The sequence below is a fragment of the Hypomesus transpacificus genome, chromosome 10 (assembly GCF_021917145.1).
Source record: "Hypomesus transpacificus isolate Combined female chromosome 10, fHypTra1, whole genome shotgun sequence".
Lineage (NCBI taxonomy): Eukaryota > Metazoa > Chordata > Actinopteri > Osmeriformes > Osmeridae > Hypomesus > Hypomesus transpacificus.
In genome coordinates, this window is record NC_061069.1 from 4,881,407 (window position 1) to 4,907,052 (window position 25,646).

The window sequence follows — 25,646 nt, forward strand, 5'->3', positions numbered from 1 at the left end:
TGCTATCAAACAAGATGAGCTACCACCATGACAATCCCAATAGAAACCAGCCAGCAGTCATAACAAACAGTACTGCACAGAAAAAGAAAGAAATGATGGAAGTCTCTTTGGAATCAAAATGATGATGGAACGCTTTTTTAGATAAAGACAATACCTGTATATTTAGACACACACTGTAGTTAGTACAGTGGGGTGAAGCCTTGTGCCAGAGGGTGCTAGTGGATGGGGTGAGATAGTAAGCTGGAACTACATAGAGTTTTCCTGAGAGGGCTTCAGTGCTGAGGCAGTCAAAATGCAACTAGTATTCAAAAACAAAGAGCTCCCAAACCCCAGCAACCAGGCCACACACACACAATAACAACACAAATACCACTGGGAACAAAAAGCTCCTGCTTTCCAGAAGGCCTGCCTACAATAAAGGCCGACGCACACATGGGCTCTGGCTGTTTGACACAACAAGCCACCCCACCTGCACTCTGAACCATAGCTATGTCCATGGGTGACTAGCTTAGCCTGCTGACCATAAACACACACTGTTCTCACCCTCTCTTTTCAAGAAACAGGGAACAACATGCCTATGCCGAGACGCAGATCATCCTTCTTAGGCCAGGCTTCCGCCACAGAGCGTTCGGCCGGGACCCGGATCGGTACGGTGGGCGTCACCACGGCACCAAGAGGAGTGTTTGTAGGGACGGCACCCACAGGCGGCGCCTCCAGCCTGGGCACGCGGGTGTCGCGACGCGCCCTCGGGATCAGCAGTGTGTTTCTGCAGGGCCTGAGAAGCAGTGCCGCACCGGTCCTGCCTCGGACCTGTGACAGAGCCCAGCAGGGGGGCTCCCAGGGCCTCAATGGCTGCCTGATGGAGTACAGGGACAAGGTGCACGCCCTGGAGCAACTTAACCAGCAGCTGGAAGAGCAGATAAGACACTGCCTTGATCGGAAAGCCTTGAGTGCCGGGGCATGGGGCCCGCTGAGACAAGACTGGGAGGACGTCTACAGACAGGTAGGGCAGGGTGAGCAGATGGGGCCAGGAATTGATGTCCAAACTTTGAAAACAAATATATAAGCAGAGAACTTACTTATGGCAGTACCTCAACCTCAAAATGTGTGCGCTATAACTTTCCAGTTGTCATTTAAATATGGTATTCAAAGAGTAGAGTACAACGGTTTACATACATACATAACTACATTATCACAGTAAGAGACTTCCCACAAAACTCATAAGTACTACTACTAATGATGCTTATAGAGACTGATATACTTAATCATCCATTACATATTGAAAGACAGATGTATGTCAACTTAACAAAAATATTTATTTCACATCTCCTGTCATTAGGAACAAATGTAATCATGTAAAAAAAAAATGCATATGTGCACCACCCTAAAATAAGTAACACAGTAAATTTGCTGTCTTAGTTTTATTAAGGAATTGCTCTTTGTTTATGCTGCATGACTAAAGAAGGTTTCTTGATGATGTTTCTGGGTGAATTGAAAGGAGTTTACCTTCTTCATGGCAGCAGAAGTTTACTGTTAAGTCACAGTACACAAATCCAAATACTAGGCTAAGGATCTTATTGTAAGGTTCACTCCATACTATCTACTGTTCCCTGGAGGATGGAATGATACATCGCAATCCCTTCTGCAGGTCAGTGAAGCAATCCTTGACAACGCCAGACTCATGCTTCAGACGGAAAATTTACAAGCTAACGCTGAGGACTTCAAGGACAGGTAAGAACTTGATTCTCATGTTTGCTCTGTGTGTGTGGAGACCAGCATGACATAATCTAATAAATCACTATAACACTACCATACAGACCAAAACCCCTGTTTAGCTAGTCTAATTGTTTTGAAACGGTATCAGACCTATTTACATTTAGTATTATACAAGTTTTGCAGATGACGAAGGTTAAACGAATACTGTTTGAATCTCTCTCTTTTATGCATCTCATCTTCCTCTTACTTCCTGTAGGTTTGACAATGAGCAGCCTTTTAGGAAGGCTGTGGAGGAGGAGATCAGTTCTCTGCACAAGGTCATTGATGATGCAGACCTCACCAAAACCGACCTGAACAGCCAGATTGAGAGCCTGAGACTCGAGCTCCAAGACTTGGAACGCAACCACGAGGAGGTCAGTGCCAAAATCATTTGAAGGATTCTTGGACATTATTCTTAGGTTCCTGTATTACTTAGGTAAGGAGGTCATTTCAATACATGTTTAAAGAGGATCCCAATACATAAACAACAATAACACAAACAACAAGAATAAATGGATGAGATATGGATATTTGTGTTTTGTAAGTTATGAATGAATGCCCAAGTTCAACATAATTGAAAGATTCATAAGAATATTCCTTGAAAGATTGCCTTCCTGGAAATAATCAATGGGTTGTGCATTACTTACTGTAATTGGTAAACACAGTCATGAGCACTGTTTGACAGTCAGTATAGACCAGTAACTAGCTATGTAAAGGGAAGATACATTTTAGTGTCAGGATGACATACAACAGGTTCTTCTCTTGAATAATTTACATGGACCTTTCCACATGCCTAATCAGACGCAGCTATACATAATTAATTGGATGTTCTAGACATTTCTGACATACTGTATACATCTCTGAACACCAGTAGGAGTAGCCTCAGGAAACAGGAAGATATTTGTGCAAACAGCATGTTTTCTACCCCCTACAGGACGTGAGAGTCCTCTACAACCAGATGGCAGGTCGTGAGGTGGATGAGCCTGATGCTCCAATAGAAACCAGTCTGGACCAGATTCTGGCCTACATTCGCTCTCACTGGGAGAAAGTCATTGAGAAGAACCGTGCTGAAACCGATGCCTACTTGGAAAACAAGGTTTGGAAGGATTGCAAGGCGAAAATAAGGAAATACTTTGTGAACTGTATATATTGGATCTAAAGATAAGGTTGTGTGTTTGTGTGCTCAGCAGGCAGAAACAGTGAACAGCAAACTGAGTCGGGAAGAGGAACAGCTGGAGACTTTGAAGATAGAGTGTAATGATGCTGGCTGTAAGATCCAGAGTCTACAGGCTGAAACGGAGTCGATCAGAGCACTTGTACGTATTCTGCTGTCTCCATTGCAAACTTTTCACAATGTGCTGTAGCGACCAACAGAGACAAGACCTACCACCTAACACTTAGTGAAGTGATTTCCATCAATTACATATATCATCTTGCCTATTCATTCCCTTCTTGAAAGAAACAATGATGTAACATGATTGAATGGGTGTCACCAATCCAATCATTTCAGATCAACTAGTCATCAAAGTAGGGAGGATGGAAAGATGCCTTTGGGAAAAGATCATCCACTAAAACACATAAGACAAAGGCTTATGTGTTGTAAGATACATAAGGCTTGATATTTGGCAAAAACAAATACAATAGGAAAAGTTAGTCAATGCGGATGGGTCACTGAACTTAGGAAGTCAAAGTTTGCAACGTATGTTTTGTATCAAACATGACTACTTCAGTGTCTGTACTCGGGTGAGTATAGTCATTGATTTAGACATTTCTGTCTATGCATTCGATAAACATCTTTATATTATTTTTGCTCACAGAAACGAGGTTTGGAAAACTCCCTTTGTGATGCTAAGCACTGGCATGACATAGAGCTTCAGAACCTGGGCTCTGTCGTTGGTAAACTGGAGTTGGAACTGGGCGACGTCCGCAGCGACATTGAGCAACAGCGCCGTGACTACGAGACCTTATTTGGAAACAAGATGCGTCTGGAGCAGGAGATTGGAATGTACCACGGCATCCTGGACGGAGAGGAGAGCCGTTACCATCCCTCCATGTGAGTTGCATGGCCGCAGACGCTTTAACGCTGAACATACAATATATCACACACGGCAATTATGTAGGGGGTCAGATGGCTGAGCGGTTACAGAGTTGGGCTATTAATCATAAGGTTGCCGGTTTGATTCCCAGCCGTTAAAATGATGTGTCCTTGGGCAAGGCACTTCACCCTACTTGACTCGGGGAGAATGTCCCTGTACTTACTTTAAGTCGCTCTGGATAAGAGCGTCTTCTAAATGTAAATGTAGATAACCACAATGGCAGGTGGGATGGATGCAGAGACGAGGATATAGTTGACTTTGTTCCCAGTGAATGCATTATTTTGGTAGCTTATTCTAGACAATAATGCTTGAAGGAGTCTAACAATTTGAAATGGGTCAGATTAGTAAGCCCTTGGTCCGAGAAAGGTTTGCCAAGCAAACACTGCTCATGAAGGGAAATGTAACACAACACTGCCTCAACAGGTGGTCTGGCAACCAATCAGAGCCAGAGGGAAATCAAACTGTTCCTCCTTTGGATCCTCAAGGAAACAAAGCCTATCAAGGTACTGTTTGGTAACATGAATAATAATCATACTGCACCATCAATAGCAACAACACTTGATTCACGTTTATTTGGAATATTTAACTATGTACGTTTCTTCTGCTACTTTCTTTTTTAGTAACCATCCTCATAATAGCACACAGTTAGATGTGTTGTTATCGGAAATGCAGCCCAGTTAACTTTAACAATTCCCTTTTTTTCTTTGGATAACCACAGAAATGAGAAATATTTCAAATAGTGGTCCCAGACTTTAACGGCTAAAACGACTGTTTTAGGTTTCCAGTGTTGATAGCACACCTGATATTACAAATGACACATACTGTAGTTCTGTCCAAAATTAAAACCTACATCAACTTCTATGTTAATTATTCATGTAAAAAAGGGGTCAATAGACTCATTTTTGAACGTGGCAAAATTGTTTTTTTCTCTTCAGGTTCCAGCCCATCTGGTAGTAAGTAGAGGTGTGCTTGATGAACATAGTGAACATGACCATAAGTATGATCAATCCAAGCTAACTGAAGATATCCTAATCCACTAACAATCATGTCACAATGAGTAAATAAAAATGATATTCTCTACAAAATGATAGTTTGTGCAGTTTGTCATCCTGGACCAACTTAAAAAAATCCTCCTGTCTCTTAAAAAACGTCCTGTCCATCTATTGTGCTGAAGCCCCATGGTGTGTAGCACCACAACGGAAGGTTAAGAGCCACGACCTACAAAAGGGTTCAATACTATTTCAAGCCATTAATATAAGAATGTACGAACATTGTGGAATGCCCTTGTAGTAGTAGTAGTTTTAGTAATATTAACCTCATGCATTTGTATTAAATATTTTAATCAAGCCACAATAATAGTTTGTCCCCCACATCCTAGTTAACGTGTAAGCAACAACAGCATTGCTGCTCACCAAAGCCACATTTTGTTTGGAACATGGAATACAGGTGGCTACCATTTTTCTACACAACAAAACATCACAACTGCCAATTAAGACGTTTTGAGCACCACAACATAGCTCAATTAGATTATTCCTAGTTTGAGCCCTACATTGGACGACAAACTGGAAGAAGATAAGCAGCTTTCCCAACTTGTACACAGTTTGCACATTTGCACTTGTTATCAAAGAAATTTGACTAAAACACATCACAAAGATGCTAATTTCCACCAGTTGATCAGAAAGGTTACATTTGTTCAAAACCAGATGGGAATAAACTATAATATTTTGTCGCAATTTGAGCACTGACTAAAGGACTTTATTACATTGCGCAAATTACCTAACATAGGTATAATTAGCTACATGGACTTTTTACCACAAGTATGTGCTTGATTTTGGCCCCTACACCTAACTGTTGCCTATACCAATGTACTCAATTCTGAATTCACATAATTTTCTCCCAGTTTAAAAACTATTTAAACTACGTCCTTTAGCAAACAACTTGAAATTATGTGGTTGCCCTGCACTAAAAGAATAGCAGAACTCATTTTTTCCAGTTCTGCTTAATTGCCACAATAACATGTCGCTGTACCTTTCGGTGAACATTAGATCTGAAGTCCTGTTCAAACCTCTGTCTACATCCCATTCTGTTTGTTTAAATCACTCCAGTTACAGAGAGGAATTAAAAACCCCACCAAACCTTCAGACATGATCATAAAACCCAGGCTTGTTCATTCATATAATGTATGCACTTATTCACCACTACCATTTCAGAGGTATTGGCGTAGCAGGCTTAGAATGTGAAGCACAACTGGATCTGTAGTACCTTGTACACAGAGCATAGCTGCCTCATCCTTGTTCATGGATCTTTACAAAGTTCTTTTTTTTTTAACCCAGTCAAAAATAAAACTACAGGCTTATTTCGGTGGATTGCTGGGTTAGGCAGGCTGAAGGGGTATACAACCCACCCCTACCCCACCCTCATGACTAACCATGGGTGCCATGAAAGTCCAACGGTTAGATTCAGGGTCATACATCTCTATTGAACTCAGATTTGACTGTCCATCGTAACCACCAACTGCGTAAAGTCTTCCACAGTTGGCCACCAATGAGACTCGACTGCGCCGTGTGTTCATGGACACCAAGTGGCTCCATTGGTCTGCCACAGAACTGTACACCTCTGCCCCACTCAGGAAACCGGAGCCGTCGTAACCTCCTGCCACGTATAGGTGGCTTCCCAGGGCAGCGGCCCCATGACGACAGCGCTTGTTCATCATCCCAGCCACAGGGTGCCAAAGAGCTGTGTGATGGTTGTAGAATTCCACCTGCAAGATGGTTTGAGTGTAAAGAGAAAAACAGGCTAAAGTCAATCTAAGCTGGGAGTCAGGTGGCTGAGCGGTTAGGGAATCGGGCTAGTAATCTGAAGGTCGCCAGTTCGATTCCCAGCCACATCAAATGACGTTGTGTCCTTGGGCAAGGCACTTCACCCTACTTGCCTCGGGGGAATGTCCCTGTACTTACTGTAGGTCGCTCTGGATAAGAGCGTCTGCTAAATGACTAAATGTAATGTAAATGTAAGCTTTCAAAAGCCCAGAGCAATTGGCGTAGCTTTCGCAGTAGTGAGGATATGTGACTGTCGACTACAACTTGAATCAAAGCTGCATTTTAAACACCCCACTTAAATGCTCAGTTTAATTAATGGTTTCATTCAATATGGAATTAGGCCAGTTCCATTAAACCAGTTACCATTTCACCCCTCCTTTCCACCACATCATCCCCTATGTTGATTACACAAATCAAATACCAACCGTGTTGAAGATTTGTAAACCATCATGTCCTCCGGATACAAAAATCCTTCCATCGAAGACTGTCACCCCTGCTGCACTGCGACTGGCATTCATCTCTGTTACTACTGTCCACCTGTACACATGGACGACACGGCATAACACATTCATTCAGATGTCAGGATCTGTTTATTTGTGTAAGGGATGATACAACATTGGTATTTTGACACCAACTATTTAAGTTATCGATTTGTGATTCATATGTAAGTTTTGTCCATAAAAGAATCTGTGAAATAATATAACACATTTACCTTAACAATTTACGAGGGATTTGCGAAGCATTAACAGTAGCCACCATCTTTTTTTTTCTTCCAATACACAACTTAATTGTTTCCTCATTAGGAATTAATAATATATAATGGAACTTACAAGGTTTGTGGGTGGCTTCTGACCACTTGACAAAAATCCTCATAACATAATTAATGTTGTCAATTACTGTTTAAACGCACTGTGAAAGCCCTAGATTACATGAAGTTTGGAAGCTTTTTACCTGTCTGTTTCTGGAGAGTAGAACTCCACAGAGTTGAGAGAAGATTTACCATCATAGCCTCCGCAGACATATATATGACCATCCACAACAACTGTTCCCATTGCACTGCATTTAAAAAGAGGAGAAAGGAGATCATGGATGGAGACAAAAAAAGGTACATTTGCTGACACGCTTTCATAAATCTTATCAAATTGGATCAAATCACTCAACCTTTAACCAATGATGTTATAGGCATATAAGTAAACAGAGAGGTCATATCTAAATTGGGTGAGGTTATCAAGCAGGAGAAACAGCTGTGCACTGACATACACAGCTAAATGGGTGTGAAGTGTGGAAGTCGAGATCTGGTTCACAGAAACATCTTACCTTCGTTGGCTGTTCATGCTGGCAACACGTGTCCAGGTGTCCGTTTCTGGGTTGTAAACCTCCACAGTGCTCAGCCGAGACTGACCATCGTATCCTCCAATGGCATAAAGCAAGCCGTTCACAACTGCTACACCTACTCGACTTCGTGACGTTTTCATTGGCTGACATCTTTCCCAGCAATTTCCAATTGGGTCAAACACTTCAACTACATTCAATGAATCACCTGGGTAAAAAAAAACAAACATCTATATTCAATGCAAGACAAGCCAAGTCAGTCAGTTACCAGTCTAGTATCTTCAATAGTTGTTTTAAGGTAGGAGATGTTTATCTTGGTACATAATACCATATATTTGATGCCTGTTTAAAAACATGGTTGAACAGTCTTAACATTATCATAACATGGGGAGGTGTACCATTGCTAACAAGATTTATTACTTTAATATAACTAAGGCACTGGAAATACTCTTCCCAGTTCCCAGATAGTGTATATCCAAATCAAATAATTTTCACCTGCAGTATTGAGTCCGCCTACAGCATAAATTAACCCTGCAATAGAGGTGCAGCATCTTTGCCGTGTCTTAAAGGCTGCAAGATGAGGTCGCCGATCTGGCATGAGGTGAAAATCTTTTGCCTCATCAACAAGATCCCTGTTAGAGAAACAAAAAGGTTGTAAGTTACATTTTCCTCTGCATCTATCCAGCAAGAGACCATCATCAAAAGAAATAGCACCCTCTCACTGTTCACAGTCAACCAATCAACAAACAGACAAACTTTCTCAAATATATTATACTATAATGTAACCTTTAAAATGCTATTAGATACAAACTGGATATGTTTTGGGTTATGGAGGCAATATGACACCGTCAAGCTCTTGCTCAGGTTGTTTTATGCCTACTAATCTTTTTTTGTATGCCTAGTACGTAGAATGTCACTGTTTTGAATGACCTTGTGTTAAACTATTCACTTGATGAATAAAACGATTAGACTTTAAAGGTTAATCACCTGCATTTGTGGCAGGAGCGCACCAACTCATCTTGCTGGACCCGGTCAGCCAGGAACTGGGGTCGACAAAGAGGCAGCCGGGTCTTGGAGAGCAGTTCTGGCAACAGAGATCCCCTCTCCACACATTCATGACGTACCCATGCTAGAACGGCTTCAAACACCTTTGGATAGGGAACGGAAGCTTTGGTTGAAAGATGCTTTACAAAACAGCATCTCGAGAGCATTTGTCCTGAAAAAGCTTCACGTATGGCTCCATTACTTGCCTGCTCCTCTGCTTTGATATTCAGCTCGTCACAGCCTACCAACTCCAACAGTTCCTCTGGCCGGAGACAAAGGAACTCCTCTGACATGGACACGTCCACAAAATGCTGGTGAACAAAACTGTTGGCTGTGTCATACAGTGTGGTGCACATCATGGTTTCTGCGAATTGCCGTACTCCAAGACAGTTTTTGGGATGAAGTCTGCAAAACAGCAGAGGTATGAAGTGAGAAAGACACACCACTGGCACACCACTTAAGGTGTCTTCCCACAAAGCCGATGGTCAGCCAATAACTGAATAGGAACCAAAGACTGATTGGCATTGCATTGGTGTCCAGTCAGGACAAGCGTGTTGGCATGTTTGCCCAATTCAACTGCTTAAATCTCAAGCCTAATATATCCTGAAGTGTGGCAGCATTTCTCAGTAAGAACTAAGAGCTATGTATAAACCTGTTATAAAAATGCTTGGTTCTCAGATCATTTAGACAAAATCATTTAAGACTTAAATGTTAATAAGGCTAAAGTATTCACATTATTGTATATTAACAGATGTTTTGTCTTGGTCAACTCACCTCTCTTGTAGGAAAGAGCAGCAAGCATCCTTAACATTTTGGAGCTGCAGGAAGCTGGCTCCAATCAGGAGGACTTGGACATTCTGCTGGTCAATGGCTACATGGCCATTATATGCAAAGTTGATTAGAGCTTCTAGGGCACTGCAAAATACCAAATAAAACCAGTGGTAAGTAATCCAAATGCAATTATATTATTATAATTATTTGAGCCAGGTATGGATCAAATTGCAGCAAGACAGATCATTAGCATTGGTCGACATGTCCTGTGTCAGTGTATATTTTGAAAAATATATATATTATTGCCATTGTGTGACTGATAATTTGAGTCACTTTATTCTTTTTTTACTTTTTGTTTCAGTCATTTTAGGTTGACTACATTTCTGATCATAATGTGAATGTAATTTCAAGTCAGTGATTTTTTTCTTTCTTGCGACATGAAAACACTGACTATGTTGCATACTTATTAAACAGTATGCAACCTTTCTCAACTCTTACCATAATTGATGGTATTCAAATACTCGCGCATTAGAGAAAATGTGTTTATTTATGATTGCAGGCGTAAATATTGTCAGTATTGGGGTTTGACTGATTAATAAAACGTTAATTAATTCATCAGATTGTCGACATCTCAAAAAAATAAAAATAAATATTAGGAGCAGCCAATAAGGTTAATGACATTGGATATCATATTAGATACTACAATCAGAAAGACCCCTGTATTACAGTACACCATAATATTTTGAATTACATAAAATGTTTATATTTAACTGCAGTGTGTAGTAAAAGGAATTATGATTAGGCTAAATATAATTGGCAAGGCATCAATCTGCTTATATGGATTGACCACTTATAATTTGTTGACATTATACAGGACAGTGTACTACTGGTAATATTCGATTATGAATGCCATTATGGTCGCTTAAACATGGCTGGCGTTGAGAATCCTTCAATTTAGTAGCACCATATACTACCATGAGTGTATTTCCAAGTGAGGGCCTCCACTGCATTTCAATGAATGTTACATTGAAACATTTAGTAAACAGGAGATTTACCTAGGGTCCATTCCTTGCATGACAATCTCATCTTGCTTGCACTCTACCATGTCATTGGTGAACATAGCATGAAAGTATGGGATGGAAGCAGCAAGCACAATCCGGTGGGCGCTGAACTTGTGGTCTCCAATCTGTAATACATAAGCATATCTCAGCCAATGATGTGACAACACTGGTACAGCAGGATTAAACCATGAGGATGTGAGGGTTAGGATTAAACCTTGGGACAAAAGACCTTGGGATAAAAGTACCCTAAGCGTCTTTAGTATCACACTCTGTGCACATCCTCTGGTGACGCACACAAAAGGGGAAATAACACAAGGCCTATTAAAAAAAATATCCAATGTAATCTAGCCTTTTTGCACAAACTGCAGCACTAGCCTGTCAAGCTCATTTGTAACCCGTTTGTGTGTTCGATAATGTTCCATAGAGGTAAATTAACGCTGAAGCACGCATAAAATGTCTGATGGAGATACAAAGACATCCACTGCCCCCCCAAAAGTTAACTTGGCACGTGTGAGAGATACCTGCTGTGACCAGAATTGCTTTGATAGGCTTGTGACATAGTAACTGTAACGGTGTAGTGCTGAGTAAGCATGTAAGCTACTGTATAGTCTAGAAGCAGCTTAATGCTGATTAGTATAACTGCACCTCCACAGAGGGCAAGGGTAAAGTGAACATCACATGACAACACTTTCATTTCGCAAAAACTGAAAATTAAGTTCAAAGACACTAGAAACCAAACACTTCACCAATATAGTCTGATGAAGTTTAAAAGGCAGCATTGTCTGGTATGTCTACCTTGGGTCCTTTAGCAACTAGTGTGTCTGCCATCTGTTGGTCACCGACCCTAGTAAGAACTGAATTAGCTCAAGCTTGCTTGATTTTCAGCTAGTTCGCTGCTGCTTGTTAAGCTAGCCGAAAGAGAGTGCAAAGAAACATGTTGGTAATAATTGTGCTTATAAAACATTGTGGTGAGTACAATACAGCAGTTGCTACGGTATACCTAGCTAATTACATCACAGTTGAAAGACTCTACAAGCTATGCTAGCTAATTGAGACTTCTGATTGCCCTGTCAACGTCAGGCTAGAGTAGTTCACGTTGACATTCATTCTTGTTAGCTAGCTCTAGCTTGCTAGACTATGACATTTCAACATCAACTGCAATTATCATAACAGGGTCTAAATCGCAGCATGTTATGACATCGGTAGAGTACTTAAAACCAGTACTAGTAAACCATATCCACTGTAGCAAGCCCGGCAGCGCACAATCAATTTCGATTGTACTGTCTGTAGATGGAGCTAGCCGAGTTAGCAAGAATATTGCTGCTAGCTTTGCCCCTGATATAACGTTACCTTAAGGGTGACATCGCATAGTTTCCCTTGTCTTCTTATCTCCTCCATAACAGAATATCCCCGACCTGGCAAATCGTGGACAGAAAAATGCATCAAATCTTCCAGTTCCTCATATATCATGTCACCCATCGTCATAAGAGATCGAAATAAGGAGCACTATCAAATGTGCGAACACTAGGGGCGTGGAATGTCCAAAACGGGTCTCCGTAGCTACGTTTTCCTTTCTGTAATTTGGATGTCCTCGTGTTGCTAAGATAAAAGTAGGGAGGACAAACGTTCTGCTCTCAATGTAATCACAACGGAGAGTTCCAAGCGTCAACAAATGCCAAACTGAACTTATTGCTCATTTAACATTGTGATAAAAAACACAATTGTGATATTTAATGTACAGTACGATGTACGCTGATATTATCAGTACATTTACTTTCGAAAACAGTAGTCAATTTTCGTTTGATGACTGAGTCGTTAGCGTAATTAGCCTCTGTTTAACGACATATACGATAGCGGTCTGTGATACATCCGTTTTCAATCGTTAAAATAATAAACATGCCTCACATATCGATGAACCTTTTATGATTTATTATGACATTATATTACTAGTAAACAATTCATGGGTACAATTGTCCTTATATACCTGTAGTTTTAAACCAGTGTAGCTCACTGTAATGCTGTACGCGACGCGGTTTAGAAAAACTTGTAATTCTACTGCTGTTTAGGAAGCCAAACGGCGACAGTAAAATCTAGGCACTCCCCTTACAAAAATCTAAATTCCCAGATGAGTTTTTCAATTGGTGAATCAACCTGTCACTCAAATTAGAGCCAATCCCTGTGTGAATACCATCCCGTATGTGGCACAGAGGTTTTCCCATTTTAAGAGGTCTGTAAATGGCTGAGAGCACTTTAAGCCATTGCCTACTAACCTGAACTTCAATGCCACAGCCTCAATTTGATGTCATTGTGTTCATGAAGGTCTCCTCTACAGGACTGTGAAAACCGCGAACATTTCCCAGCTGGGGGATTTTTTTATAATCGAGTTTATGTCCTAGGAGTGCCCCTGTTTAAGAGCTACACTTTGAGTGCTAACAAACTCCCCATCGCTCTACCCAGCCAGTTAGCTTGCCACAAGCATTCCTCTCCCTGCTTCATTAACAAAATATGGACAGATGTGCCTGGTTTTCGCTCATTTAATCCGATCGCCCTTAAAATCAGTTAACATATAGTGGAAACGTACATCTACGAATCTGTGGTCTCAAATATACATAAAGATGAACATTTTTTTATTCCAGCGCGTTCAAACAGTCCCCTCAGTAAAGGTTGGCTAGCAACTTACAGCAGCAGCCTGGCCCAGACAGGTGGGGGGAGGGGCGCAAAGGGCACACTTAACAGTGGTATTTTGTTCCAACTCATTTTTTAGACAACTCATTCATTTGTAGCAGATAAACATCTAAAAACATTCGAGCTAGTAGGCCCGAAAACTAGGATTGATCCAATGCCTGTGTGAATACCGTCCCGAATGTGGCACTGGCGTTTTAACAGTTTAAGACGTCTGTAATTAGCCGAGTGGTCTTTACACCCTTGGCTACTAACCTGAACTTTAATGCCACAACCTTAACTTGATGTCAATCTGTTCAGAAAAATGTCCTCTACAGGACTGTGAAACCGCTAAAATTTTCCAGCTCGGACATTTGAGTTATTTGAGTTTAAGCCCGATGAGTGCCTGCAACCATTCACTGCAACGCTTCATGGAACTCGACTCGGAATCAGACTCAGAATCTGAGCTTCAGGGACGCTTGTCAAAAAAGACAACATTTGGCGTGTCAAGCATTTTAGAATTGTTAATGTGATGTGTTCCCTTCGTATTTAAGACAAAATACTTCACAAGCAAGAGGTTTGTTAATGTAACTGTATACATATTTCACTCATATTGGCTAATCAGCTAACATGTTAAAGTAGTTTACATCCAAAGTCGCTGTTGTAAAACTAGCCTCTTTTTCACAAACTGCTGATTAACGGAAGTAGCTTTTTTTTAATTAAAAGCATGACCGGTCCAAACAGAAAAATATTAGCTTTAAACATGCCAGCCTACATTTGCGCGGTTGTCACTGAATGGAGGCGCTGGTTGGAATATAATTGTACACATTTTGAACTATTAGCTTATGTGGTATGGGCATTTATTCAAGTAACAGAAACGGCTTCCTGTACCTAATCGGCGAATCTATTTTATTAGTGTCTACATGTGCTCAATAGAATGCAGAACCACAAAATCAACCCAAATAGCCTGCACTTTGGTTATTCGCCGTCCTTAAACCGTCCTTGAGTTAACGTTGCGTTCTTTCCAAACAAAACGAATTAAACTAAAGAAGGGAGAATCGCTCCATGGTTCGATTAAACGACAAGACAAACAAACCAAACAAATGACATAAATCTGACTTTGGGTCTGCAGTTACATCCGATTTATTTGGCCTGAGCATTTGTGATAGGTCTGCAATGTAAAAAGGACATACGTTTACTATTATTCCGCTATATTGTATAATCTCAAAACTTTTAAATCGTATAGCCTTCTGCATGATTTACAAGACGCAGTTCAGCCCACCAGTCAACAGCCTTTCCACATACAATCAGGCCATGGACACTCTTTATTGACCTCCTCTACCACAATCACTGTAAAAAGATGGGAGAGCTTTGAAGATAAGACCTATCATTTCATTTTAGGATTTGCAATGAAGGTAGATTTCACATCAGCTGCAACACTTACATCTTGTAGTTGTAATGTTTGAGTAACATTTGTTATTTTCAGTAGGCAGCGATTAATTATTTTCAGAAGAAAATACCTTACTCCACATCATGGAATGTCATTTAAAATGGGACCAGTTCTATAACTGTATAATTGGTTTCAATAGTGACCTTGTTGATTTCCCATTTGTATTTATTATAACAAACTTTACACACAACATATTATAACACTTTGAACATAATTTTAAGAGTCTGTTTGGGGCTACTATGACAACAGTTCCCTAGCAGAGTTGACTTACCCATCAAAAAAGGTGTAACAGAATAAAATCTACAATAATAGGGAAAAATACATTGAAATCAGTACAAAAAGAAATCCAGTCCTTCACATTAGGCCACAGTAATACAATTTTAAAATACAAATCCATGAGCTTCTCCTTGCCAAGTATGAATCTTCACAGGAGCATTAATAATATTAATATCAACATCAATAAAAAAATATTACAGGTTAAAAGAGGCCAGCATTACAAATTGCAGTGTGGGTCTACTTAATTTATATAACTATGTTTATGTGTGTGTGTGTTTGTTGGAGACAGAAAATGTCAGAGGTGTTGAGGCTGTGATAGTTGTCAAAGGGCTTCCTGGACAGTCTATGCAGAGAGATCACTGTTGTCAAAACGCTCCTGGTCATAAATCTCAGCGATAACCTTCCGGCCACCAAACCAGCGGTTATTTAACGCCTCAATTGCCTTGTTCATCTCAGTGGCGATTGAAAACTCCACAAATATCTTCACAATGACCTCGGCACCATCCTCCTCACCCTGTTTTTCCTGGTAGATGATGACCCTGTTGACAGCACCAAACTTGCCACACTCCTCCGTTACTTCACCTTCCAGGTCATCGTCAAGGTCCTCTGGACCAACCATGTTACGCAGCACCATCACTGTGGACTGGGAGCAGGGGGTTTAGTTTAAGGAAAATAAACGCAGAAGTTACATCAACAGTTATGACTAAGTGTAATTGGTGTTCCTAATTCTTACTAAAAGCTAACTTTTATGTGATTGGGGACCATTTCATCAAATTCTGATGACCAATGCAACTCTTAACTTTACCAATGCACTACATGTTTTCACTCAATTCAGGTTACAAGGTTTCCATTTCAAGAAACCTGTCCATTGCTGCATACAGTTGTACAGTGCTGTATAAAGTATGAAAGATGAAAAACATTTCTAGGCATTGGTAGATGAAGGGTGGTTTGATTTCATAAGGAAATGTCTTCACCTAAATGATAATCGCAATATTTGTATGACTGCTATTATTATCCATGAATTATTTGGTTTCTAAACAGAATAGGATTTGCCTATCACACAGACCTCCCTTACCTCTTGTTTGCGGAGAAGCTTTTGCATGACCATGTGTCTAGCACTGCTGCCAGAAATGCTCATATGCTCTTGTTCGCTCAACGGTTCCTGGCCTGTCGCCTCTTGTAGAGCCTCTTCCTCCTTCTTCTTTATTATCTCCTGGACTATCAAAGAGGTTTGCAGAACTGGGGGTGAGGCCAGTACAGGATTTACAAGGCCAACCTGAGGCAGCACAGGCAGGGTGGGTCGTGCTGGAGTCACCCCTGCAACAGAAACAGAGGGAGGCAGGACAAAATGGTCAAACCCCTCTGTGATAGGTCAGCCCCAGAGGAGCCTCCCCTAGCCCCAGGCCAGTGCCCATATAGGAAAGAAGGCCCTTGGGCCAGGAGCTTTTCCCAAAATGTCTGGCTGGGGTATGGGCTCCTGTCCTAACAATTTCAATATACCTTCATAACTTCCCTCTTCAGTAGGAACTATGAAACAGTTTGGAATTATGAAAATGTGGATTGTATTTTCGATGTGCTCTCTAGGCTGGCATTATACTTTTCCTGCTCAAAGATAAAACAAATATATTGGGCATGGACAAAGGGTGAATGGCAACGAATCTGTAACAAATAATCTCTTCACACTTTATATTGATGTTCAACAGTGACCTTGATTAGAGGGATTTTTTATATATATATATATATACTGAATTAGTGGCAAGACATTGATTTGTTAACTTCGATCTAAAATAGAAGTACTGGGATTTTTGATAAAAAGGTATAGCACTGTATACTCATTACTTCTTACTGTAGAGTCAAAAATAGATAACGATGCACTTTACTTTGTCCCCCACCACCACCCGTAATCATTTAAATGGTCCTTCTGAATTGATAAGGTGCAAACCAAAAGTCAACTCCACAAAACACACAGGATCTGAGACTCACTGGCCAATAGGAATGAGGGGCTATGTATATGAGGGGAGGGGCTAGAAACAGTCCTCTTCACACATGGTTGGTCAGTGTGCAGCAAAGGGAGGGGATTAAGTGGCCACTGTTGGTGCGATTGTGGATTCAAGAGGGAGGGGAAGAAGAGAGAGAGAGACAAGGAGAGAAGAGACAATAAAAGAGAAATCTATTAGTTGAGCGGTCCTTCAACAGGCTATGTACAACTAATACACAATAGGAGATAACAGCAACTTGGCTCACATACAGTGGCAATTACAAATAAAACAAAGTATGTGAAAATGCTTGGTTGAACATGGCAAAGAAAACTCCTTGGTCCATCCATAGATGGATTTTTTGAGTCATACTAACAAACTAAATCAGTTTTAAGCAATATGAGCTATACTTAATAGTTGTATAATTCAACTGAGTTACCAAAAAGATAACAGTGGTTGTGTGTATCCACAACTGAACAAAGTAGAAGGGCACAAGTTGGGACAATACCAATCTTCTTACGGGTTTGCACTGGCTCTTGAAGGGAATAGGTGTGAATTGGCATCCTAAATATTCACAAAGGATCATGTGTTCCTAAATTGTTGTCTCTAACCTTTCCTTTATAAAACATATGAGCTAAGAAGGGGACTTTTATTTTGCTACACAGAAGGTGGAAAACTCACAATCTGCACACACCAAATGTAACTATTTATTATTGCACTAATGTGTACTTACCTGGACAAATGCTATTCTTATAAATCTAACTCATTGATGGATATTTTATATATCAAGAAAAGCAAGACAATAGATTAAATTGCCTGACTAGTAACTGAGGCACCGGAATATGGTTTGGTAGTAGCACTTACATGAACAGTTTGACTATTTTTATAAATACTAATCTTCAACAGTTGTGTCTGATTTTCCATTTGACTCGACATCTGTAATCTGTCTGGTATTGTTTGGATTATTGGAAGTAGGGGTAAGCAGGAAGGCAAGTTAAGCCAACAAAAAGGTGAAAGGATGAATGAAGGTATGAGTTCACACACTACTGAACCTGGCGTTGAGAAAGTGCGATTAATGCAGCTTACATTACCTCTGAGAGGGGTGGAAGAGAGTTTAGCAAGATGCATCATCGATAAAACAGGGTTGTATTAGGACTAGATTGGTCTGTTGGGGAACAACTGTATTTGATCACACCTCAACATACATCCTCTTGGATCTTTAGAGTGGTTTCAGGAAGAGTCATTTCAAGGCTAAAGTAGTATTTTGAAATGAGGTACATTAACAAGGAACAACAAAGTGGTGGCGCTACGTTGTCATTCTGAATTGTAGTCTGTAAAGGTTAATGTTTCCATCTGGCATGATTGTTGTCCTACACGTGTCATGATAGGTATGTCATGGTTCTTTAACCGGTAAGTGTATGTTGTGTGATCATACCTGTAATGACCCCTGGGGCCTGGGCAGCCATGACAGCCTGGGGCAAGCCTCCCAGCTGCTGAGAGAGGAGGGCTGGTCCAGCCAGTGCTCCCAATACTGAAACTCCTACCGCCTCCTGAAACACCCAGATTGTCACATCACTTTCCCCCCCCCAAAGATTTCACAATATGGATCTACAATGCTGAACAATTATGTATTGTTTCCGAGTTTGTTTCATCAGAAGATTATTGTGTATTGGTGATGATAAAACAAGACTACATTCAAATAAAATACAAATAGCATCACATAATAAATGCATCCCAATGCCAATGCCTGCTCTGTGATGTTTACCTGGGCGGTGATTCTGGCAGTGGCAGCAGCAGCGGCCACAGCAGCTGCAGCAGGAAGTCCACCAGGAGTAGTTGGGGTTAGCAGGGGCATGGGGGGAGTTACAGCCTTGCCCACACGAAGGTATTGACCACCTAAGTCAAATAGATTCATGGAGGACACGGCATCTTGGGACGACTGGGCCTTGTCATATTCTTTAAAAAGGATGTCAGATAAAAACAGATTGTTAAATCATGTGCATTACAATACTTAAACAGCTGGTTATTTTAAAATTGAACAGACAGTGGCTCTTGAAGGTTTGGAGTGTGCATCTTTAGCAATGCCAAAATGGACCATACTAAAACAAAGTAGCAGACCCACTTTTCCCACTGTAATTTAGCCAAATACGTGTAGACCCACTCAGACAATTGCTACATTCATCATCTTATAGAAAGTTGTGTTGCGACATCTGTTAAGTCATGCAACTGGAGCCTAAGATCAACTTTATACTTCTCTCCAATGCACAAGATTCAAAATCTAGCAAAACGTATTAATACCCAATACACTAACATGTAAACATTTGTTTTAAAAGTTATGCATGTTCCTTCCACTTTCCATTTGAGTTCCATATTGATGGATTCACACATCACCACGTGATGACAAGAGGATATGACAAAGTTGACACTATTGCAGTTCACATTTTTTCAAGTAAGTTTTAACATTAATTACAATTACATGTGATAGTGCGGAGCAGTATTATCATCCTCCGCTTGCCAATCAAGTGTGGATCTTGCCTGAGTCTCATGTTCGGCACTTTCTATACTGTGATGCCTCTTCTCTACAGCGCTGGTTTTTGTTCATCCTGGCATGTCTTAATAAAGAGAGAATGTGAAAAGGAGAATGAACTACCTATCTCCTTACAAAAAAGAAACAACTGAAATGAAACAACTTTAGCAATGGAGGTCAAAGGCACTGCAATAGCAAAAGATTGTGTTGTGGTGTCATGTGTTCCATACACGAAGAGGTGGTGTTGAGTATGATTTGGGGGGAATTTGACAGCAATATCAATATGCTTTTACACCTTAGTTACACCACAGTGAAACACATTCAAAATCTACGTTTGAGGCTTTTTTCTCCTCTTACAAATTATACTTTTATATGAATAAACACCTGACTGAAATAAATAAATACATTGATTGATTTAGTGTCTATTTCCTGGACATTATTCTACATATAATGGTATCATAATTATTGATTGTATAATTTAAATATGATATCTGTTCTAAATCAGATGAACCTAAGAGAAAAGGGGGGTTTGCTGAAAAGAGCATCTGTCTTTTTAATACTGGATTGTTTATCTCTTTTCTGCCATGCCAGATGGTAGATACAGTTCCATTCTCCTCAAAAATACATGTACAACATTTTTTAAATGTTGCTTATTTAAAGTTCTTTAAAGAATTAAATAAAATACTGCGTTGGATAACTATTCAAATGTTGTGTTCAATAGTATGTTAATTATGTTATATTCAATAGTTATTTAACTTATGTTTGTCAAATGCATGAGTTGGCCAAGAGTTGTCCTTACCAATGAAACCATAGCTCTTATGTTTCCCTATGGTGGGCTCTCTTGCCAGTGAACATGACTTAATCCTGCCAAAGGCCTCGAAAACACTCTTGATATCCTCATCAGAAAGATCAGGGTGAACTGATGCCACATAAATACGATTAAAGGCACGGGCCTCTTCTGCCAGCTGGTCGATGATTGGCTGGGCTTGACCGATGTTACTTGGTCTTCCCACCTGGTGATAACATGAGACAGTACGCAAAATGTTGCAGGTTATTAATCCAAAAAGTTTTTTATTTCAGATTTTGTTTCCCCAACTTAATTTCCATCTTGACAATATGTTTAATATTTGCCTGTTTTTCTTTGACAATTAAATCAATTTAATAATTCACATAATTTTTGCCTTTGCATGTTTCCTTTGAATTTCTGAATCCAATGTACAAGGGTAGTACAAACAGGCACATCTCAAAGGGATTGTATTTCATACAGAATCACTTCCTATGATGACGTAGTTTGTCAAAAAAGTATTGCCATGTTATAACTGTCTTCTAAACCACAAGAGGCCTGGTTAATATTAATGCTAAGTGTAGTCCAGTGACAAACAAGTCAGTCACTCTTTGAAATCAACATATTTTCAAATGACAAAAATGTATCATTTCATTGTGCTCTCAGCTGTATCTGTCTAAAACAGAAAAAAGCTATATTGAATCACAGCATTCTATCTCTGACATTAAGCATTTCACCTGGTTTTCTGTACTTGTTAATAGAACCGAATTGCAAGAGACAAGAACTCACCTTAATGTTTCTCCCTCCTAGCATGACAGAGTTCATCTGCTCCAGGGCCAGCTGAGCTGCCTCAGGCACCTCATACTCAACAAACGCGAAACCCTGTGAAAAACTTGGAAGGTGAGCAAGAAGAATGTGTTTTATCTGAATGGGCATCAATGTCCAGTATTTTCTTGTCCATGGTCTGCCCTCAGCAGACAAAACCCAATACAATCATTTCAAATTTTCTAATTCCACTGTAGTGACTAATTCAAGCTATGCAAGTTTAAACCTGAAACCTTTTAAATATGTATTTGCTGATGCCTGAATACATTATTGCAGCTATTCAGAATTCACATCTTCATTTTCACATCACATAGCCCCCTTAATCTGGCAGTGAGGCAGCCAAAAATGACTTCAATTGTTAAAATATATTTTTTATGGATGCATACATCTATTAAAGAATGAGGTCCATTGGGTTGTATATATTTTTTTACCTCAATTAGAACAAGGGATTTGATTTAAGGAAGTTGGAATCGTTCAATTTGACGAAAAAGCTCATTCATAAATATACAATGTAGTTTAAAAGCACACACATTTTCTTTTTGCTCAGACCTTGTGTTTCATTGTAACAGAGTCCCATGACATGTCAATGCTCTTGATGGGGCCAAAGGGCGCAAAGGCCTGTCGGACTGTGTCCTCTCCTAGCTCGTAGTAGATGGAGCCCACATACACCCGGCACATGATGGCCAAAGCCCGCTGTCTCTGGGCAGCCACCTAAAAGCAAAGCATCACACACTCAATTGAGTGTGTGTGTGTGTTCGATTGTTTTCCCAAAACTGTGTCCCTAGTAAAAAGCAATTTTACACGCATACCGTTAGAACTCCATTATCAAGTCACTTAAAAAATATATATACACAAATATACAATGACAATATCCACATATCTACTGTACAAAAACAAGTTGAAAGAATTTAACTTACGGACTGTAATGGTGAGAGAGGATCTCCAAAGCCCATCGTCAGTGAAGCCATCTAAAGGAAAAAATTATTGATCCTTAAATAAAGTGTGAACTATTTATCCAAGTCAGCGCTTGGCAATCATAGTTCATCCCCATTAAATAATTCCTTCACTGATTTAGGACAGTCACTCCTATGCAGACATCACAGCAAAACCAAACTCCTACTACATGCTGACTGTCGTGGTGCACTATCCTGGTGCAGTACCATAGACAGCTCCTCGAACCTGAAGGTTGGCCAAAACAGTGGAGGTCCAATGAATGGGTCTGTCTGGTGGCAAGAACACCGTCTTGTCTAGAGGTGACTGGGAGCAGTCAGACTCACTTTCTGGATTATCCATGTAGCATTTCAGTCTCTTTTTAATAAACCACAAACTGTCAGAATTCTTATGTAGGCAAACAATGTCCCTTGCTAGATATTTTACCTAAACCCAATTGTTTGCCTTAGAAAGCAGTCAGCATCAGATCTGCTTTCTCTCACTGTAAAAGCAACTGCCTTGTCAAAATATGCCGTAACTTCAGGAGAGAACCGTGGAAAAGAATTGAGCGGTGTCTGCACATATCTACTGTTAATGTGTCTCCTAGTTGCATTGTGTAGCCTCTTCTGCTCAAAGCATAATTTCCTAAAACTCACCTATCCTTTGGGTACAAATCTGAACAATGAGTACATTTGGTCACAGTCATACTTTTAGCACAAGTCATTCTTAGATCATAACCGTGCTAAAACACTGATCACTAAGCATCTGATACAATGCCCAGATAGAAAGTAGGCAAAAACACTTAACTCCTTAACTTTTTGGATCATCCAGTATTCCCCGTTCAAAGATCTGTCAAATACTTCTACTGTTAACAAACCTGCTAGGGCTAATGCTAGCTAACAGGATAAGCTCACTTGGGTGACACCAATGTTTCCCTTCTAGTGCTGAAAACAAATGTTTGTCATTTAGCCAAAGCTCTTTACCTGAAGGTTGGTGAGCTGCTGCTGTTGCTGCTGATGAGCCAGGGTTTGTTTAACCAGCACACTCTTAATGCTCTGCTCCATAGCATACTTTTTTGCCTGTTTGAAAGAAAGACAGGGAATTACCCATAGAGGATGTGGAATTCCAGTTTTGGGACCTTGCCCTAGTCTTCAGTTGTTAATCGAGCAATGTCTGCTATGTTGTGTATGACAAGGCAACAAAACAACACTACATTAAATGCGAGGGAGCCTTACCTTTTGCAGTGCTTCCTGCTGATCAGGGGTAAGAGGCGGTAGGCCAAGCTTTGAGGCGGTGCTCTGTCCATTCTCCATCATCAGAGTCTCACCTCCCTGCAGACACAAAACCATTTTTAAACAAAGAGAGAGATTGTCCTCCAATTACCTATGGTGCTAGCAAGAACACTGGCTGAGTTGGACTAACCTTAACTTCACTTATAGAGAGAGCCATCTTAAAATGTTGGCAGTTTGCCATGCCGCAATTTAGACAGACAGTTCGGCTCACTCTGCCACTCTGGGTGTAGTGTGGGAGAAGTGCACCTCACTGTCCAAAGCTACAGTAAAACATTACAGCACATAGCACCGGAAGACCTGTTGCTGTCAGTGAACCAAATCAAGGTCAAACCCTCCTCTATAACCCTAGAACCAATGTATGATCTACATTCATTTGACAGCAAACAAATCGACTGTATCTGCTCTAGATCTGACATGGTGTAGGCCAAAAGTACACATCTTAAACAAAAATGTCAAGTGTTTATTCTTCTGCTTGATATGTTGTTTCATGTTTCACAATATTAAATAAGTAATCATGTGTAGAGGTCAAGGAATACGTACTAATTTCACCTGAAATTAAATCAAATTATAAACGAAATTTCAGACTCCGTACGTTGACTTACTATGACACTGTCAATTCAACATACAGCCAGCTGACCAATGCGTTTAAACTAGGCTAATAGTCTTTGAAACACCACACTAACTAAGCTGTCACCTGCGTTGTTTAGCTATAGGTAGCTAGCGTCACTGTTAGCTCTAGCTAAAAATATAAAGGACTAGCAACCAAAGAAAAGACAAAATATACAGCTACTGTAATAGTTTAAAATAAAGTGGCTTTTCAAATTAACATATTAATGTTTGCTTGAAGTTTGTGTGCTAGCACAGGTAGCCTAGCTTGATAACAATATAGCAAGCATCCTTGTTAGACTAGCTAGTGCTACTGTATATAGTCCTACTGTACAGTACTCGCAACACCAAGTAGATTTGGCTGCAGCCGATATAGCTCTCAAGTCTTACTGACAAAAGGTAGCTAGATTGGCTAGGCTAACTATCTTACATGCTCTGGGGTACTGTAGAGCTAGGTTAGTTGTTATGGCTAACGGTTTTCGTTATATATAACGTAAGCTAGCGTTACCAAATAATCAGTTTATTACTACTGTACAGTATAGCAGTGCTAGCAAGTTGTTCGGTGTTGACTGTGCATGACAGGCTGTAATAATAGCTAGCTAGCAAAGAGAGGCTAGCTAACAGTGAATAGAGTCATCAACATACTTTGTCATCAAAAAACGCTTAAAAATAACAATGAACCGTGCATGCGGTTACATGGTTTTCAAAACAGCATTTTGACTCAATTTACCGCAGAAACTGCCACCGCCATGAAGCGCTCCTTCGAACCGCTAGGCTCACACCGCCAAATGACACCAATGCAAGATTTCTTCTTCCTGTCACGACGTACACAGTATTCGACAAACTTGCTTACCGCCACCAGCTGGAACACCAAATAATTTAATACAGCTGTTAAGAAATAAAGGAAAAGGTCAAGTAGACAAGAAAGTAAACATGCCAGGCGGAAAGCAAAATATTTAACAGAATCCAATCGTCCTCAACCTTGATCAAACACCATGCCAGAAGCCTGAAAGGGCGGACACTCAGCTTCCATCTATCAAACAGCAGCTTTTCAGGGACCAGCCGCGCACCAAACAAGTGACAGCAGTTGACATATGATCACCAGTTTGGCAACAATGTTCACCATGACATCGATCTTCTCCAGTCCAGTACCTACTTGCTTACTGTATTGCTCCTCTCCATTACTTTTTACATGATGTTGGTAAATCGCATAGAGCACATAATTGTGGCCGTAATCCTCACACACATTTTTAGTGGATTGTACCAGTGGAGCAAAAGGATAAATACCCTGGCCTTATTCCAGGTATTTTTTTTATTTTGTCATGGGTAGTGGAAATTGCATGGTCCAGATCAGTCTAATACCTTAATTTAAAGAAGAGGAGATTTGTGTTTGATAGCAACAACAAATGTTGCATTGTTGTAATGTAATCTGCTTCAACAT

General features: G+C 40.3%; 3 protein-coding genes across 7 annotated transcripts; 1 reads left to right on the forward strand and 2 right to left on the reverse strand.

The window, feature by feature from the left end:
- Positions 1–423: 423 nt before the first annotated feature.
- bfsp2 (beaded filament structural protein 2, phakinin) lies at positions 424–6,160 on the forward strand. 2 transcript variants are annotated; one of them, XM_047027322.1, is made up of 8 exons: positions 424–1,003; positions 1,649–1,731; positions 1,973–2,129; positions 2,690–2,851; positions 2,943–3,071; positions 3,573–3,808; positions 4,275–4,354; positions 4,787–6,160. In XM_047027322.1, exons 1-8 carry the CDS (start codon positions 572–574, stop codon positions 4,810–4,812), a joined length of 1,305 nt encoding a protein of 434 aa, XP_046883278.1. In that variant the 5' UTR covers positions 424–571; the 3' UTR covers positions 4,813–6,160. The 2 variants fall into 2 exon arrangements, with proteins under 2 accessions (XP_046883278.1, XP_046883279.1); XM_047027323.1 differs by having other exon boundaries at positions 2,946–3,071.
- A 4-nt stretch (positions 6,161–6,164) lies between these two features.
- klhl18 (kelch-like family member 18) lies at positions 6,165–12,407 on the reverse strand. Its single transcript, XM_047027319.1, has 10 exons — positions 12,229–12,407; positions 10,873–11,003; positions 9,821–9,961; positions 9,253–9,451; positions 8,990–9,150; positions 8,498–8,634; positions 7,988–8,210; positions 7,622–7,726; positions 7,096–7,207; positions 6,165–6,612 (listed from the first exon to the last, which is right to left on the reverse strand). The coding sequence occupies exons 1-10, from the start codon at positions 12,361–12,363 to the stop codon at positions 6,226–6,228; spliced, it is 1,731 nt and encodes a 576-aa protein (XP_046883275.1). The 5' UTR covers positions 12,364–12,407; the 3' UTR covers positions 6,165–6,225.
- Positions 12,408–14,658: 2,251 nt separating this feature from the next.
- On the reverse strand, positions 14,659–25,402 carry puf60a (poly-U binding splicing factor a). 4 transcript variants are annotated; one of them, XM_047027316.1, is made up of 12 exons: positions 25,362–25,402; positions 24,936–25,020; positions 23,543–23,638; positions 23,291–23,386; positions 22,295–22,345; positions 21,927–22,088; positions 21,342–21,434; positions 20,568–20,781; positions 19,007–19,197; positions 18,677–18,791; positions 16,341–16,582; positions 14,659–15,908 (listed from the first exon to the last, which is right to left on the reverse strand). In XM_047027316.1, the coding sequence occupies exons 1-12, from the start codon at positions 25,385–25,387 to the stop codon at positions 15,609–15,611; spliced, it is 1,671 nt and encodes a 556-aa protein (XP_046883272.1). In that variant the 5' UTR covers positions 25,388–25,402; the 3' UTR covers positions 14,659–15,608. The 4 variants fall into 4 exon arrangements, with proteins under 4 accessions (XP_046883272.1, XP_046883271.1, XP_046883274.1 ...); XM_047027315.1 differs by lacking the exon at positions 25,362–25,402 and adding an exon at positions 25,187–25,271 and having other exon boundaries at positions 24,936–25,093; XM_047027318.1 differs by lacking the exon at positions 25,362–25,402 and adding an exon at positions 25,187–25,270.
- Between the last annotated feature and the right edge of the window lie 244 nt (positions 25,403–25,646).